At 47.7% G+C, this 17,668-nt stretch overlaps 2 protein-coding genes across 6 annotated transcripts in view; one reads left to right on the forward strand and one right to left on the reverse strand.

Moving 5' to 3' along the window:
* Positions 1-3,730, forward strand: part of Gars (glycyl-tRNA synthetase) — a 41,504-nt gene extending 37,774 nt beyond the window's left edge. The window contains exons 15-17 of the mRNA NM_180678.3: positions 1,181-1,274; positions 1,809-1,999; positions 3,446-3,730. Of these exons, the coding sequence (NP_851009.2) occupies positions 1,181-1,274; positions 1,809-1,999; positions 3,446-3,571 (411 nt within the window). The 3' untranslated portion in view covers positions 3,572-3,730. The remainder of the gene's footprint in view (positions 1-1,180; positions 1,275-1,808; positions 2,000-3,445) is intronic.
* Positions 3,731-14,273: 10,543 nt separating this feature from the next.
* Positions 14,274-17,668, reverse strand: part of Crhr2 (corticotropin releasing hormone receptor 2) — a 42,969-nt gene continuing 39,574 nt past the window's right edge. For 4 of the 5 annotated variants that reach the window (NM_009953.4, NM_001288618.1, NM_001288620.1 and 1 more), the window contains 4 exons: positions 17,505-17,590; positions 17,178-17,313; positions 16,739-16,780; positions 14,275-15,644 (listed from right to left, as the gene is read on the reverse strand). In NM_009953.4, the coding sequence (NP_034083.2) occupies positions 15,504-15,644; positions 16,739-16,780; positions 17,178-17,313; positions 17,505-17,590 (405 nt within the window). In that variant the 3' untranslated portion in view covers positions 14,275-15,503. Of the gene's footprint in view, positions 15,645-16,738; positions 16,781-17,177; positions 17,314-17,504; positions 17,591-17,668 lie in introns of all 5 variants that reach the window. The other variant, XM_006505482.3, reaches the window with a different exon arrangement.

Here is a 17,668-nt window from a genome sequence, read left to right on the forward strand (position 1 = left end):
AAGAAACGGTCTCATTTACATGTAGTCCAAATCTGAGCACACATGGAACGTTGGATATCCACCCACGGTTCTTTGTAAAACATCAAGCATTGAAGAATGAACTGGTGAATTCTTGGTCCTGAGTTCTAGAAAGTCTGACACATTATTATACTACATAGCTAACAGAATTGCTCTTTTAGTCTCTGTGATGAGACTGCATCTTTGTCCTGACATGAGATGGTAGCTGTCCTTCATTTGTCAAATAGTAAGAGCCTGGCCCAGGCTTCAGATACATCCGTGAAGACACAGCTGAGTCAAGGAGTGATGGTGTGCCTAACTAAAGGGCTTACTTAGATGTCAGTTTTGCTTCGTGTTTTCCTGCTTATTTTTTTAATAGAAAGGTTTTTAGTTTTTAAGAAAAAAGTCTTTTGGCTTTTTTTTTAATTCAACAATATTGATATAACTAGAGCTTTAATAGACATTTCATAAAGGCTAAACAAGAATAAATTAGTCACACTATTATGAATTGCATAGTCCCTCCATGAAGAGAAATTTGATTAGGCTGTGGGAAGCCAAAAATGTTTCTGAATTATTAGCACCCACTTATTTAATCCATTTGCCTACAAATTTGGTATGAAAACATTTCTAGTGAAATTAAAAAAAAAAATCTGTAAAGGCAAGTTCCTGCTTGATTCTATAAAATAGAATTATCCCAGGCTGAAGGAGGAAGCTGTGATGTAGGCCTCTGTGTTGCTCAAGTAGAAGGTTCCCTTGTAGCAGGATATTTGTAATTGCCTGCCGTCAAGGGGGTAATTAAGCTTTAAGCAGGAGCTAGCCTCGACTCTGTCATTCGGTGCTTTAATGGAACACATCCAGTTGCTCCTATGTTGTGTGTTCTTGCCGTCAAATGAACCTTTTATACAAGTCCTGTTTATGACATGCCTTCAGCTCTCATTTTCAATGCAAAATGGCCTGCAAAAAGCTGGCTTGCCTGCCTCAGAACATCTGCTGCCTTTGATTTTGAGTTCATGCACAGCGTAGGAGGGTTGGGCCATTTACTCCCTGTATGCTGATAGAAGAGCTGGTATTTTGATAGTGAAGTGGTCTAAGTTACCTACTGAGTGTAACTACTTTGTGCTTTGTGACAATAACAATTACTTATAAGCTAACATTTGAATTTCTTTCTTTTAAAACCATCTAGTTCTTCAGTTTCCCTGCTGTGGTTGCTCCATTCAAATGTTCTGTCCTTCCACTGAGCCAGAACCAAGAGTTTATGCCATTTGTCAAGGAATTATGTAAGCAAATCCAGTTGGGTGATCTCCATGGGAACACTGTCTTGCAGACTCAGTTTTACTGAATGTATCATTTGTTTGAGTAAAATCATAGATTGACTATGAATAAATGGGATTTTAGCCTCTGCTTATATTATAACAGAGCAGACTTGCTCAGATGTCTTAGCATGGGGTGAGTCAGGAGTCAGACTTCAGAATTCCTTGCTGCTCTTAGTGGCCTTGGTTCCCTCTTCCCAAAACCCTAGTGGAATGTAGCGCCCTGCTGAATCTACAGCATTGGAGGGATCCCAGGAGTGCTGGCCCTTTACTTCTGCATGAGCAGCTCAGGGCTGTGCAGTCTCCTTCCGGTGCAGCTGTTCTGGGTGGAGATAGCAGGGCAATCTGGGCTGCTGCAGGGGACTTAGTAAGCACCCATATAGCTGGGACTTGCTGCTCTCATCTCAGGGTCCTTTGTGTTTGCTGAGCTTCCGAGCCTGCGTTCAGATGACACTGAGAATTACTGCAGTACCTTACTCTGCCTCACTTTGTTTTGAATAGCCGAAGCTCTGACCAGGAACGGCGTGTCTCATAAAGTCGATGACTCCTCTGGGTCTATTGGAAGGCGCTATGCAAGAACTGATGAGATTGGCGTGGCTTTCGGCATCACTATTGACTTTGATACAGTGAACAAGACGCCCCACACTGCAACTCTGAGGGACCGAGACTCCATGAGACAGATAAGGGCAGAGGTGACTGCCTTCTCACACAGTTACTCTTAGATATGTTCACTGCTTCCTACTGGCTTGAATTGGACTTTGATATACTTATGTTCTTGGTTTTATTTTTTGTAATATTAATGATTGGTTTGTATCAGACAAAGCCCAGATTCCCAGAACTGTTTGGTTTAATTATGAAAATACCCATTAACACTTCTCTAATATTGTATGGTCGTTTGGATTACTCTTGCTCCTTTTCTAGCAGTTCGTTTTTACACTTGGTTGTTTATTAAGCAAGAGAAGTATCATCCCTTGAGGCTGTTGCCATAGTTTTACTGGCACACTCTGGGATCTTAGCCATCTTTATCATTGTATTTCTATAGACACGTAAAAATGTGTGTATAAACTTAGTGTTAGCCCATTGGAGATGGAATCTTTTTGTAACGTTATAAAGAGCAGTGACCACAGGGGTAGGACAGGCACAGAAGAGTGGCTGAGTGGGTCAGGGTGGGGCTGGAGGGGCACTGTCCCTGCAAAACGCCTGGCTAATGTGTTAACTTTGAACAGGCATTTATTTAGAGTACTTACTAGTATTCAGCTTGATACAGTTATAATAAGGAAAATAGAAACAAAAACTGCTTTATCCAAAAGGGTTTCATAAATCAGGCTTGTGTTTATACACCCGTCCTGACTACTCTGTACCTACATTCCAATGGCTGCAGTTCTGTGTGAGTCCCACATCAGCCTCTACATGGGCATTTCCTGTGAACTTGCTGGAGCATCTTAATCTCCACCCCAGACCTGCCGTCCTTTAGCCGGTGGTAGGGAAGGGTAGCCAAGCGGTTTAACAGGCTCCACATAGGCTGCTTTTCCATGCCCGACTTTGCCAACCACTGCTGGAGGCCACTGTCACTTGCTCTGCTGCACCTCATAGACTTAATTAAATACAGGAGTTAAATGTAACAGCCGTGAGATAGCATGAGATACAGACTGGGATGAGAGGCTTGTGGCGGTGCTGAGCTGTGCAGGGAGCTGGTAGGCTTGAGCCTTTGTGGAATTGAGGAAAGACCCCAGCCTGGGAGGCGGTGAGCATAATTAGGAAAACAAACACAGCTTGTAAAGGATGATATCATGTGTGTATCCATGGTGTGCAGTATATCACAGATAGGCAGTGGTTTGCTCTGTCTGCATTGCTGACATCATGTGTGTATCCATGATGTGCAGTATATCACAGATAGACGGTGGTTTGCTCTGTCTGCACTGCTGACATCATGTGTGTATCCATGGTGTGCAGTATATCACAGATAGGCGGTGGTTTGCTCTGTCTGCATTGCTGACATCATGTGTGTATCCATGGTGTGCAGTATATCACAGATAGACGGTTTGCTCTGTACTGTATATAAGGGTTCCTGAATTCAGGGCAAATGCCCACCACAGATGTCAAGTTGGCTAATGCTTGCACTTCTTTTCTCTTCCCAGGTCTCTGAGCTGCCCAATGTGGTCCGCGATCTGGCCAACGGCAACATTACCTGGGCTGATGTGGAGGCCAGGTACCCACTCTTTGAAGGGCAAGAGACTGGCAAGAAGGAGACAGTAGAGGAATGAGAACAGCTGGCAGCTTATGACCATCGTGCTAATAAATAACTCATCATGTCCACTACACAGAGCATTGTGACTGCATCCAGGGACGGTTTTTCCTCAGTGGCTGCTTGGTTTTACTCCCACAATTAAAGTTGAAGGAATTCTGAACACATTTATAATCCATCTGTTGTGTTTCCATTTTTTTTTTTTTTTTTTAGCAAAGACTTTTCTCTCAGATATTTGTTTAGATGTGCTTGTGTTTAACACGGTACATCTTTTAAAAGTAACAGTTTTATTGGGGTATAGTTTGTAAGCTACAAATTATTTTAGGTGTGCAACTTAGTGTACTTAACAATTATACATCCATAGTCCAACTTTAGAACCTTTATATCGCAAAGAATTCTTATGCCCATTTGCCGTAAGCCTCCGTTGACCCCTCAGCTCCCAGCAGGCATACGTCTACTATCTGTAGATGAGCAGGTGATGCTCTGTGCCAGAGAGACAGCTATCCCCAGGCAGGTGGTGGCTTCTGGGAAAGGCTCAGTGCATGGAGAAGGCTGTAGGAGTTTTGTCTACCCTATATTCTAGAAGTCACTGGGTCCTTGAGGCCAAAGGGGACTTAGCTTGCTTGTCTGGCTTCGCGGTTCCCAGTATCTTACAGTTGTTTTGTAGTTTGGGCTTTGCTTCTAACAATGTGCTTTGCTGCTAGTACATTTTTGTGTAGAACACATTCAGGGAGCAGAATTTGTAGAGTTAAGGCCTCATCTGGCTCCCCAGCTCGAGCCTGTCCAGGTCTGGGACTGCCGACCTCCAGAGAGGCCTGGCCACCCTTGCAGGACTGAGGGCTGCAGTGGCAGGGTCTCAGCAGAGACCCTGAACTAGTGGGGATTCATTTTCACAGGGTGGAGACTGGAGCTTGGGGTGTTGTGCATTTTAGTGAAGCCTCAGCCCTAGCCCTCAGTGTTGAGTTTTTGAACAGACCTTGTTGGGAAGAAATCCTTGTACCAAGGCTGATTTGTTTTCTGTCTGGTGCTTCTGTGAGCATTTGTTATTAAATTAGAATGAGCTATACTTTAAGTGAACTCATTGTCCAGGGATCCCTCTCGCCTCACAGTCTTATACACTAGCATCCTCCCTCCCTTCTTGGCAGCACTTCCCTTTCCAGCACGTTTCACCATAGCAAAACACTGAGCACAGACGGATGAGCTCGTTAGGATGGGAAGGTGTGTTAAACCTACCGTGAGATTTACCTACCTGTACCATACAGGGGTTCCAGCCAAAGCTAAAGCTCTTCTGTTTGACCCGCCCGTCACGAGCTACAGTCTGTGCGTGCTCTGCATGGCCACCCTTCCTCTGCTCTGCCTCTAGGTGCAGCTGTGCAACCCTCCCCAGAGGACCATGCTCTCTCCACGATGGATTTCCCCAGAGAGGACCGTGGACAACAGCTGACCGTTGATTGCTTTTGCACCCTAACTCAACTGGACTTAAGCACACGTGTGCAAAGCGCTGTGTTCTAAGTGAACAGGCCTTTTGCACACATTTCTGCTCATGCCCATTAGTTTAAAGGCCACATATTTCTTGATGTTCTCATGTAGACTTTAGATTTAAAAAAACATTTTTGTTTCAGGTCTGTGTATCAAGTGGCAAGCCGAACATTGCTGGATTAGCCTGGCTCAGAAGTCATTCCTCCCTCCCAAACAGTGATGAGGTGACTCAGACTAATTTGTTCCATGAAGCAAATTAGTAGGGTTCTTTACACCTTAGGTTAGAGCCGGGCATGGTGGCACACGCCTTTAATCCCAGCACTCGGGAGGCAGAGGCAGGCAGATTTCTGAGTTCGAGGCCAGCCTGGTCTACAGAGTGAGTTCTAGGACAGCCAGGGCTATACAGAGAAACCCTGTCTCCAAAACAAAACAAAACAAAAGAACACCTGAGGTTGGACTTAGGTCACTTGGCCAAGTGTAACAGTTATGTGTACAGCGTATGTCTGGCTTTTGTGGGAGTGACACCTTAACGTTACCGAGAGCCTCCGTAGCAAAGCATTGAGTGGAGATAGGCATTCCAGAAAGGAACTTGCCACCAAATTGGAAAAACAGATCTTGCTAATGTCATGAGGTGGTGTTTCCAGTTCTAGGTGATGAGAACCGGGTCACCAGGCCTTCATCCTGTACCTTAGGGTGGCATTGGCCACTGTGATTTCAGTGAGAGGCTCTAGAGTGTGTGCCTGAGGACCACATGCCCTGGAGATAAGTTCTGGGTACTTTAGGCTGTATTGGTTAGCTGCCCCAGGATAGGTCTGTTGTGACCAGGCTACCATGGTCATGGGTGTAATGGGTGGGGAGGTTTTGAAACCATTAGTTACCGCTCTCATTAGCTTGCACCCTCGTGGAAAGTCTGTGTTTCAAGCAGGTGTTTGGGACATGTGGCTAATATGGATATGAAATTGAATTGAAGATTCAGTAAGTAAATGAATAATCGTCTGCCTCAAAATTCACCTCCTGTTGCCTATCCTATAAGTCTTGGTTATCGGGCTGCCTCTAAGCAGTAATCGTGTTAAGACCATGTGGATGGAACTAATGTCTTCTCCGGAAATTAGGATGCTGATTTCAGAGCTGTAGCAGGGTTTGCCTGAGAGGAGCACCCTGCAGCCTCACCCTCCTGCCTACAAACCCCTTCCCCAGGTTCTCAACCCTGGCCGAGTGTTGGAGCACCTCAAAATACTCAGTCCTGAGCCCCACCTTTCCCCACTAGGAAGTTTCCCTAGGGTGGGTTTTGAGTGTCAGTGTTTGAGGAAGTCCCTCGGAGAGCTGCTACTTATTACTGTTGCCCTGGGGAACTTCCTTGCTTAGGGACGGCAGAGTCCTGACAAGGGTCTTTCGTGAGGACCTTGCTGAGCTCCGGTGAGCTGAGGGAGTGGGATGAGGGTCTTAGGTTCCCTGAGAGCCTTTTTGGAGCTTCATCATTGCTGGCTTGGAATGGTAGAGTCAGAGAGCAGAGAGGTGGAGGGAGATCTGTGCCCAAAGCAGCTGCATTCCATTGCCCAGTGTCTGTCAGGGCAGCCTCCATCTCAGGCCAGGAAGAGGAGCCCAGCTCCCAGCACCTGGACTCAACATAAGGGAGCCGGTATAGATCTTCCTCTGCATTTGATAGATCTCACTCACCAACAATGAGCTGTAAAGCGGTTATGCTAACTAGAACAATTTAGGCTAATTAAAACAGTTCTGGGCTCATCAAAGCTCACTGCTTTGCATCCAAGTGCATTAAGTGACAGAGTAAGTAGAATGAAATTGTGTGTATGTGTGGGTGAGTGGGTGGGGGCTCCACTGACAAAATCCAACCTAAACAGCATTTACAGGACTACAGGTTTTAACCAAGCTTACAAATACATGTGTCTCATTGACCCATCCATGCTCAGTACTGACTCTGATGACTCCAGGATATCCTTAACCCACCTGTACCCCAGATATAAACTGGGTGCCACCTTACCGCCTTCTCAGCCACCGCTCTGTCTGGCCACAGCTCTGTCTGTCACCATCTGTTTTATTGGAAAGACTTGTCTAAACTTGTCACTCACATTAGCTCAAGTGGTTTCATTGCACCCTTCACTCAGCGGCTTCATTTCCCTCTGGGAGGGAACGTTGTGTTCTATCCCTCTCTAGCCCACTACCAGTCCCCCACGGGCCCTTTCCTGCTGCCCCTTGCATCTCATGTTTCTTTCCTGTTACACTTGAACTCACCCAAAGGGCCAAAGCATTCAAAAGGAGAAGCAACACACAGTAAGTTTGATGCTAAAGTTGGTTCACTTTGAAATGACTACCCCTTGCATATCATACACCTCAACCTTGGCTAGAATTCAGATCTCCAGCCAGCAGAAGGCCAGAAGCCACCAAACAGAAGATCAAATTCAGTGGGGACAACTTTTTAGGGGAATGGAACCTCAGTCCCTCAGAAACCCCTAGCTGGAGAAACTTCACCTCATATTGTGAACTGTAAGCCATCTTTTCAACTGACATCAAGTAAATGAGGGGACTAGCAAGCTGTTTTTAAAAAACCATCACAAAATTTAGGCAGTCAATGTAAGAAACCCTGAAATGTGTGCTCTGAGAAAACGTTCTGTGTGGACAGTAGAAGACTGAGCCTGAGGATCCCAGAAGAAGTAGATTATCTGTTAACGGGACTGGCTTCTCGGAGCTGGGCTAGATGTGGTCCTGCCTGCAAGCCTTTGCCAGCTGGGCAGACGGCTAGAGTACAATCTGAGTGTGGCTCCTACGAAGTGTGACCTCTGATCTGGAAAAGCAGGGCCGCCTGGTGCAGCTGATGTTGGTAGATACTGGGGTTTCCTGGGTGCCCGCTGGGATGTTCAGGTTCTTGTGACCAGGAACAAGGAATTGGACAGCTGAGTCCCACCCACCACTCCCCACTCCTCCAACACACACACACACACACACACACACACGCCAAAATGCCACACCCATGTTAAAGATTCCATAGGGCTATTGATGGATTGTGGCGAGCTGGATGTTGGAGAGCTGGAACTAAATTGTCTTTAATCCCCTGCATAACCATTTATTGCCCACCTCTGAGTTTGACCTAACATCCTTGTGATTATTGGATAAAAATCCTTTGTGGAATGTACAAATCCCTAGCTTCCACCAAAGGCTAAGAGTGCCATCAGACAACATCTGTGGCCTATAAAAGAGACTTTCCTGGTTTGCTGTAATCTGCCTACCTGGTATTTCCACCAATGTATTATTTGCCAAGAACCATGATAGACAAGTTCCCTTTGCTCTGCTACCATGTTGGAACATGTTTTGTTGTTTATTTCTTTTTTGTTGTTTTTCTATTTTCTAAGTAGCATGACTTAACTGTGTTCCTGCTCCATGGTCACTCATTTTTGAGACCAGAATAAACTGTAGCATTCGTTCTGAGGTGAGAGCTGCGTCTTCATTTAAAACAGGCAGTTGATAAACAGCAGCAAAAGCAGAGATAGTTAGAAAAAGATCCATTTCCAAAGGGGAAGGACAGAGAATGAGAAACTTAACTGGCCAGGCGCTATAGGATTAGAGCTTTGACATCCAGCATCGTAGACACGGGGTGGGGGTGGGGGTGTCTTTTGGATAGTCTGGGCTTCCTTGCAGTGCTGTTACATGTTTCTGAGTCACAGGTCACCTTCAGACTCTGGAGTGTCGCTGTGCCTGCATCAATGGTTTCAGCAAGTCCTAGTGGCACTATGCTGATGTGTATTTTCTCTATGCTAATTTCACAGCCTTTGTATAAGCCCTTTGGACCTCAGTCTTCACTCCCAGTGGGAGAGAGGGTGAAGGCACATGGGAGACAGGCAAAGGGCCTTGAAATTCATTCCATTGATTGCTCATGTGCAGTTCACACGTCTGGAGGAGTGCAGTTCAGGTCTGAGTGGAACTCAGAGCTCCCATGATTCCACCCACTACTAAAGTTCCCCCACTCCTTCTAATCAGGCCTGAGCATCACTGGCCTAAGTTTTCCACAGTGTGAGGAGGCATTGTGATTTTATCTTGAGGCCAGGGCTTTCTAAACTGGGCCTCCTGACTCCCTCAAAGATTTCTATAGATGTCTGAAGTTTTCTGTTGAAAAGGATGTCACATTTCCCTGGTGTTCACAGCCCAAAGGAAGTTCAAATCTGCCTGCCAGTCCCAGGAGACCCTCTCACCAGACATGTCTCTCTTGTGCGAATCTCTCTAGTGCCTGCACTTCATGCCCTCAGATATAAAGACCTTGACATGGAAGTCTAAAGGGAGCTTGAGGGTCACTTAGAGTCTGTCTCAAACGTATCTATCTTCAAATGAGATAGATCTGAAGACACCAGAGCTGGGTGGCCATTTGCTTAGACACACAGCATGGTCTCCATAAGGCACATTCCAGACGGACAAGTGGCAATGTGAGTTCTCATAAGCAGAAGGTGGTCAGGATGCATATGGGAAGGTCACTGCAGGGATGCTCATGGCTCCCCACTCCGCCTTCCCCAGAGAACTCAGAGGTGGGAAACAGTGATGAGTCAATTGTTCTGCCCTCCTAGGCAGAGGACCCTCTGTGGGGCCCATGATGCTGAGGTGCTGATGGGAGGCTGGGCCTCGGAGAACCAGAGGATGCTTTACTTAGTGGCCTGCAAAGCGCGGTAAGAGCAGTTTGTTACTTAGCCACCTTCCCAGCAATGGGGAGGGATAACTTATTTCCAGGTCATGTCTCATTGGCTCGCCCCTGCCTATACTAACTTGTAGATTCAACCAGCAGGTACTGAGAAGGGGCTCAGGACTCTGCCTGGGAAGGTCCCTTATACACCAGCTCTCTTCCCAAGCTGCAGGTGCTAACGTTAGGAGTCGCCACTCATTTATTCCAGCTGCATTTGTATAGTGCAGACACTCTCTTGTAGAGTGAGACAGTTTGGGGTTAAGTGGGGTGAACATATAATTTATTGTTCAAACCAGGATATGTGAGAGGTCCAGGATGCAGGCGTAAACTTGTCTGGTTGCATCCTTAGATGCAGATGGAATGCAGACTGTACATCTGCCATCCAGGCTTGTGTCCACCAGTGAGATGACAGCTATGGTATAGACAGGATCTTACTATATAACTGTGGCTTTGAACTTGATATGTAGCTAAGCTGGTCTTGAACTTGATATGCGCCCACCCCCTCCTCCCAAGAGCTGAGATTGCTGTTGCAGCCACTATGTCCTCAGGAAGGGGTTATGCCATTTATTTAGTGGTGCTATGAATCAAGGCTGGGGCCTTTGGTGTTAGGCAAAACACTCTACCAAAGAACTACACCCTGAGTCCTCTGCTGAAGATCCTATAGGATGTGACAGAAATACCCCCAAGACCCCCATTTCTGCTATTCCCATGAAATGGAAAAGAAGGAATGCTGTATTGGGAACTGGCCTTGGGCTCCGATGGGAGATCAGGATGGGAACGGAATGAAATAATTGATTTTTCCCTTTGCCAACGCTGGTTGCTCTCTTTGTGCCTGTGGTCTGTCTTGCTAACACTGGACTCCTGTGGGTTAACCCAGCTGTGAGTGGAACAATAAGAAGGGACTCTTATTGCTCAGTGAATGGTTAAATAGCTCTGGGAGGCAGCAAGGGACAGCATAGTCCCCAGGGATATCTAGTCCAACAGTAGCATCTGTTGGAGGGACACCTAGAGGCCCATGTCTGACTAGAAGTAAGGCTCTCTGAAAGGGGCTGGTGGTCAGGCTTTGCCAGATAGAGGCTGAGGCCATTGGTGGCTTTGTGATGAACACCATGCTTGTGCCTTGTGTGGAGAGCTTTACATTGCTTATGAGATCTGCCAGAAAACCTGGAGGGATCCGTCACTGAAAGGTGGAAAGATCCACCCACTCCTCCTGCTAATTAGCATTTTTAAGTGATGCTAACCCACACAAGAGAATAAGCAGAAACCATACTGTCCGTATTGATGAACAGATAAATGCACGTGTTAAACAGGCCTTCTCATCCTCTCCTGTTACAGCTGTCTTCGACTAGAGGATTCAGAGAAGCCGGACTCACCTTGGCTTTCTATAGCATCCAAACACACACGGCGGGAAAGGGACTTGGAATGACTTTCTTCCTGTTAGCTCATGCTCAGAGCTCACAGCTACCACAGAGCATCATACTGCCTCTGGTTCCTGGGTCCACTGAGTCTTGAAAGACTCCACTCTAGAGAGCCCTGTTTTCCCATCCCTGGACAAGTACATAATTGGTTTTGGTTTTGTTTGTTTGTACTGTTTTAACTCTCTCAGAATCCAATTTCTCCATGCCAAGCCAGCTACCTTCCACAGGACCCTGGAGCTCTAGAGACTTCAGGCCTTCAGTAGCTAGCTTTTCTACCGCGGATTCTCCCTAAAGCACCCTGGGAAATGCTGTCCTCATCCTTCTGCCCCACAGAAGCTCCATCACTCACCACAATTATCATTTACCAGCATTTACAAACCCATCAGGCACTTTATGGTCCACCTTTAGGAAGGGACCCCTGGGCTTGGAACTAGTCTGGGGCTGGGGTTCAGTCTGCAGTCTCAAAGCCATTGGATTAGGACGAGGAATTTGCCCGGTGTGCCCCCTCCTCTTTCCCAGCTTTCTAGGGTAGGGTGGGTGGAAGGGCTAAACAAACGCCTGAGGGCCTGCAGGGTCTGGGTGTTGGAAGTTGTTCTGACAGAATCTGATAATGAGGCTTCTCTCCAGGAAGGCCACTCAGTGAGGGACTAACAGCACAGAAGACTGCAGGACGGTAATGAGGACTGACTGGGCTGTAGGGAGCAGATGCTGAGTGATGTTAATGAGTGTAGATTCAGAGAGATAGTCTAATGTCTCTGGTGGCATTTTGAGGACACCCACCACTCAGCCATGGCCATGACTGGGGCCTAGGAAGCAGAGCAGGGTTGGGGTGAAATCTCTATCCAACTGGTCTGTAACCGGAGACTTCTCATGGTGCAGACATGGGTAGCACTGTCCCACCCAGCATACATCACAGACCCCTGAACCCTCTAGGTAATAATGAGTGGTACAGCAGAGGAGGGCATCTGAGGAGCACTGATGGGTGTTACTGAGGAGCACGGGTGGGTGGTACTGAGGCTCTGTGGCATAGGCTCTGATAAGTCTCCAGTCTCTTCCAGTCTCAACAGCTCTTCATATAGCCTCTTGGGGCAAAGCCATTTACACCTCTTTGCTCTAAGAGAGCATCCATGCCGGGCGGTGGTGGTGCATGCCTTTAATCCCAGCACTTGGGTGGCAGACACAGGTGGATTTCTGGGTTCGAGGCCAGCCTGGTCTACAGAGTGAGTTCCAGGACAGCCAGAGCTACACAGAGAAACCCTGTCTCAAAAAAAAAACAAAACACAAAACAAAACAAAACAAAACAAAACAAGAGAGTATCCATGATGCTAATGAATTCAGCTCTCACTGCTCCTCCAGCTAGGTAGGGAGACTTCGTAGGGCATGCATGACTTTTGTCCCTAGAGAAACCCAAGCCTAGGTGTTTCTGCCACCTACCTCCCCAATGACAAGAGAAGCAGAGGCACAGCTTTGCCCATGGCACTCTCTAGAGCACTGCCGAGTGGGAACCACCTCTTCGCCAACTCCCACCATTATCTGATACATGAGTCGGGGAGCCGTCGCAGAAGATATGCCGTCTGGGGACGCAAAGCTTATCTTGGGATCATTTTCAGCTCATTCTTTCAGTCCGCTATAAAAAGGGCTTAAGAGGCGGCAGATAGAGTGTTTTTGATGATAGATCGCCGTGCAATTTGGGACATACATCTCAGAAGCATCATATAGATGTTAGTGGTGTGCCTACAGCTGCTTGTCTATTTGAAAAGCCCCAGCACACGCAGCTGTAAAAAAGGAAAGACGGAAAGAAGGAAGGAAAGAAGTTGATCCTGAATTCCGACTCATTCTTGTTGTAAAATGCATCCGTGGATTCCGGAACAATTAGACTTCCATGCACTTGTTTGAGGTGTGATTCCCATATAATTTCCATCCTAGGCTTAACAATTACTTATAAAAACTGTCTATAATTGCCAATATCTAGGGCTGGCAAGATGGCTCAGCAGGTAATAGTGCTTGCCCTAAAGCAAGATGATGTGGGTCTTCTGTATTAGTTAGGGTTTTACTGCTGTGAACAGACACCATGACCAAGGCAAGTCTTATAAAAAACAAAACAAAACAAAACAAAACAAAACAAAACAAAACAAAACCAACATTTAATTGGGGCTGGCTTAGCTGGGAAGGATCTTGCCCCAAAATTCCACTCCCTTATTCTGTTATCTCCTAGAACACAGGATTTTGCTCCATTTCACTTCCTGGTACCCGTTTAATACTCGAACCATATATTTTATATTTTTCCTTTCTAAGCTTGTTATGCTTGTTCAAACTTCTCTTAATGTAAAATGCACTTAGTCCAACTTTTAACCTCAACAATGTTAAAAATTCCAAAGTTCAAGGTCTCTTCTGAGATTCATCCAATCACTTAACTGTAATCCCCAAAGAAAGACAGGAAACCAGCTGGGCAAACTCCAAACTCTGCATCTCCATGGCTGATGTCAAAGCAGTCTTCAGATCTCTCATCCTAAGGACCCATATATGGTGAAAAGAGAAAATTGTCTTCCAAAAATTTTTCCTCTGACTCCACACGCAGACTATAGCACACAAGCACTACCCCCAAATGAAAGCGTTTTTTCAAAAAAAAAAACTTCCAATATCCAACGTGGCTTTAATAAACTGTTTATATTTAAAAAAAATTTTAAGCATGTGTCTATAGTCCTAGCGCTCAGAAGACAGAGGCAGGATTTTAAGTTCAAGGCAAGCATGAGTCCAGCCTGAGCTAAGTGAGGTCCTGTCCAACAAACCCAGAAAAATAAAAGTCGTGATAGGCCGATCTAGAAAACTCTTGAAAAATCCCAAGAGTCAGGCAGAGAAGTTGATAGGCCAGAGAAGACCTCTAAAAATAAAATTCCCCAGGGTGGGATGATGGAGAAGGCTGGAAAGAAAAGTAGCAACACAAGCCACCTGCTGACAAAGTGTTTGAAGACAGGTGACAGTGGCCCTAGAACCAGGCAGTGTCTAGGTGTCATTTGGTGTGTTTTAAAGTGCCGCGACAGTTTTCTTCTAAAATTCAAATATATACCAAGTGTCAGAAACCACGTCTTTTCATGCTTTAAAATGTATCAAACGCCAAAATAAAAATGCGTAAGGCTGGATACGTTTTCAAAGTTTATTTTCGTGGGGTACCTAGACAAGGGGCCTTTTCAAGTCTGTTGGCTTGCCCCAACACCCCTCTTCTGCTCCAGGGGCAGAGGAATGGAAGAGAAGCCTGAAATCAAACTGTGTCTTCTTGCTTTCGGAGCCTGAAGGGCCTTGCCTCCTCTCCCTCCCAATTCCAGAATATTAGTCCCTGGCACAGGTGGGGTCTACGCTGGGGGTGGTGCAGATGCCACCCTTTGGGGGTGACAGGAATGATTCGGGCCCTTTGAACCTAAAGACTCCACAGGAAGGCCTGCTTGGGCCTAGCCAGTAAGAAGAGGGGCATGGATATGTCCTGCAGACATTCTGCCTTTATTACTGGCTCACAATATCTCTCCAACATCTCGTTGCTTGAATTGTGGCCAACTCCACAGATGCCTGGCTGATGTCACTGAGATCCTGGGGCCCTTGTTTCAATCACTCCCAGGCATACTCTGATTTGGGGGATCCTCACCCTTCTTCCCCAGGCGCTTCTGTTCTCCCTTCTGTCTGGCACTGTGGAGAGTGTGACTTTCCATCTAACTCACTTCCCGTGGTCTAGGTCCCCAGACTGAGCCCAGACTGAATTGGGGACTCCCAGGAGGGATGGCCGACTGAAAGCCAGCATTCTCCTGGAGACACATGGGAAACAGACTGGGGAAGAAGAAGGCTACCTTGGTAAAGGGCTGGTCATCTCTGCTCGACAGCTTCTGGGATGAAGCCAGATAAGGTCATTCTTGTCTCCCTCACCTTTAGAGGGCGCCCTCACGTGTGGAGATGGAAAGCAAGGAGCAGAGCCAACTGTGGGTGCTGTGGGTGGGGCAAGTAGCTATGTGACTTGGCCAGGTCCCTGCCTGCTCTGAGCCTCAGTTTCTTCAGATGTAAATGGTGCTGCAGTGAGGACCCCACAAAAGAGGCTGGGTGCACAGAGGCTTGATGGTGTGAGATGCATCCCTTCTGAGGGTCCTGTGATGTCCCTCTGCTCCTTCGTGCTTGGAGATGTGTGGCTGGCTGCACTGGGCCCTGGTCCTTCAGAGCCCCCCCATGTCATAGCTTTCCTTTCCTTCCAGGCGGGAGTGTTCGTTCTCCTCCCTTCTCCTGTACCTTGTACCCTGTGGGTCAGGGTAGCAAGGAGGACCCAGGGGAAGGCTGTAAAGGATGGAGAAGCTGCCTCAGTGGTGGACTGCCGGGCAGACGGTGACAGAGGGTCACACAGCAGCTGTCTGCTTGATGCTGTGGAAGCTGATCCTGGTGGGCGACGTAGGGATGGACATGGCCCGGGCCACAGGCACCCGGAGGGCGTGGTGGTCCTGCCAGCGGTGCCACCGCTTTCTCAGGGCCGCGCGCACCTGCAGGAAAGGAGAGTCACCTGCCTCTGCCATCCCTTACCCCGACCTCGAGAACTATTAAAGTTAAACTATTAAACTATTTAACTATTTAACTATTAAAGTTTAAACTATTAAAGTTAAGGTTGTCTGGGATGGCCCTCGGCCTGCCACCCTCACTTCAGGGCACTGGTGAGGTCTTAAACTCAGGTCCTCCCCTGAACTCTGTGCCCGCCCCGCAGTTTCCTTCAGGGACCCACCCTCTCTTTCCCTCTCCTGGAGAGGCTACTGGCCTGCTTAAGGTTCCAGTTCCCCTGCCACCATGAATTAGTCACTATGGCTCTGTAAGTCAGCCCCTCAACTCAGCAGGCATCAGGCCCAGCTTTCTGCTCATCAGGAAAAGCCTCTTGTCGCCCCCTATGTACTCTGCCTTCTCTACCACTGCCTAAGGGACAACTCCTGTCTCCGTCTTTTCTACACTAAACTGACTCTCTTCTGTTTGTATTGTAATGGAAGACAACAGCTTCTTCCTTAGAGGAGAGAGAGAGAGAGAGAGAGAGAGAGAGAGAGAGAGAGAGAGAGTATGCATGCATGTGTGTTCCCACTGAGCACCACAGCAGGTATGTGGAGGTCAGCTTTCATTCAGGAGTAGATTCTCTTCCTCCGCCGTTTGAGTCTTAGGTTTGAACTCAGGTCCTGAGCTTTGGCAGTCATCCACCAGCCCTCGACGGTTTCTTCTCTGCCGAGTTCGTAAAGAACTGCTTGAATGACATATGCCACCTCACATTTTTCTGAAAGCTTTCCTCTGTCATCCCCTCTGTCTGGCTTCCTCAGGTCCTGCTATCTGGGCACCTTGCTCCTAGACTCTGAGGGCACACATTGAGCACAGGCATGTTACTCCTGGCTTGTGTAGTTGACCTAAGCTGGCTCTGCAGGAGAAGTCCTATTCCCCTAAAGCTAAGTGGTTTCTTAGCCCCATCTCCTCAACTCCATAGATGGAGTTGAGAAGAGCCAGCGACGAAGCTCTTCTGAAAGACTGGGCAGCTTGGCTGGACCACCTGGGAGCACAGTCTAAGAGACCTGAGCCCCTAGACCACCCCAAAGGCCCTGTCTCCTACCTCTCCATTGAAGAAGCAGTAGAAAACGGACACAAAGAAACCCTAGAAAGGAAGGAAGGCGATGTGAGGCATCTGCTGAGGGGTCATTCCAGCCAGCAGTGTGGGAGGACATGGGATGGCTGGGTGGAGCTCAGAAGTCCTGGGCTTAGACGAGGCATACAGTTACCCCAGGGTCTGCTCTAAGCTGGGTGTGACCTCTTGCCTCAACATCCCGAGCTTGTCCTAGGTGTTCTGAGAAGTGCTAAGACAGTTAAGTCCCAGGATGGGGGTTACAATCAGGGCACCCTGGTCAGCATCTGGGGCCAAGTGGGGGTTCTGGATGTGCAAGCGCTTGCGTTTTGGTGCTCATATAACCCATCCTAGCGTGCCGGCTCAGTGTTAGCATCCGGGCCTGGGAGGTGTGCTGCCCCGGGGTGGGGGTGGGGGTGGGGGTGTCTACCTGGAAGGACTGCAGGAAAGAGTTGAAGTAGATGAACACAATCTGGGACAGGTCGTCCTCGCCAGGATTGACAAAGAAGAGCATGTAGGTGATGCCCAACAGGGGGAGGAGGACCAGCGTGGCCTTCACTGCCTTCCTGGATGGGGAAGCGAGAGGGTGAGAACAAGCCTGAGCTTGCCTATAGGATAGGATTCACTCGGGGAGGAGGGATGCGGTGCTATGCTTTGCTCAAGCAACTCTAGGGGCGAGGACCCCAAGGGCTCTGGTGATTGGACCCCCTTGCTTCTTCCATACCCGCCAGGTCAAGGTGTCCAGGCATTTCCGTACCTGTATTGGATTGTCTCGGACGTGGTGGATGCTCGTAACTTCGTCATCAGGATCCTGACGATGTTAAACAGAAATACAAAATTGATCTGGAAGAAAGCAGAGAGGGACACGGGAAGGGTGTGCGATGAGAGTGGGCTGAGAAAAAGAACCTCTGGCACCTGCAG

The sequence above is a fragment of the Mus musculus genome, chromosome 6 (genome assembly GCF_000001635.26).
Source record: "Mus musculus strain C57BL/6J chromosome 6, GRCm38.p6 C57BL/6J".
Lineage (NCBI taxonomy): Eukaryota > Metazoa > Chordata > Mammalia > Rodentia > Muridae > Mus > Mus musculus.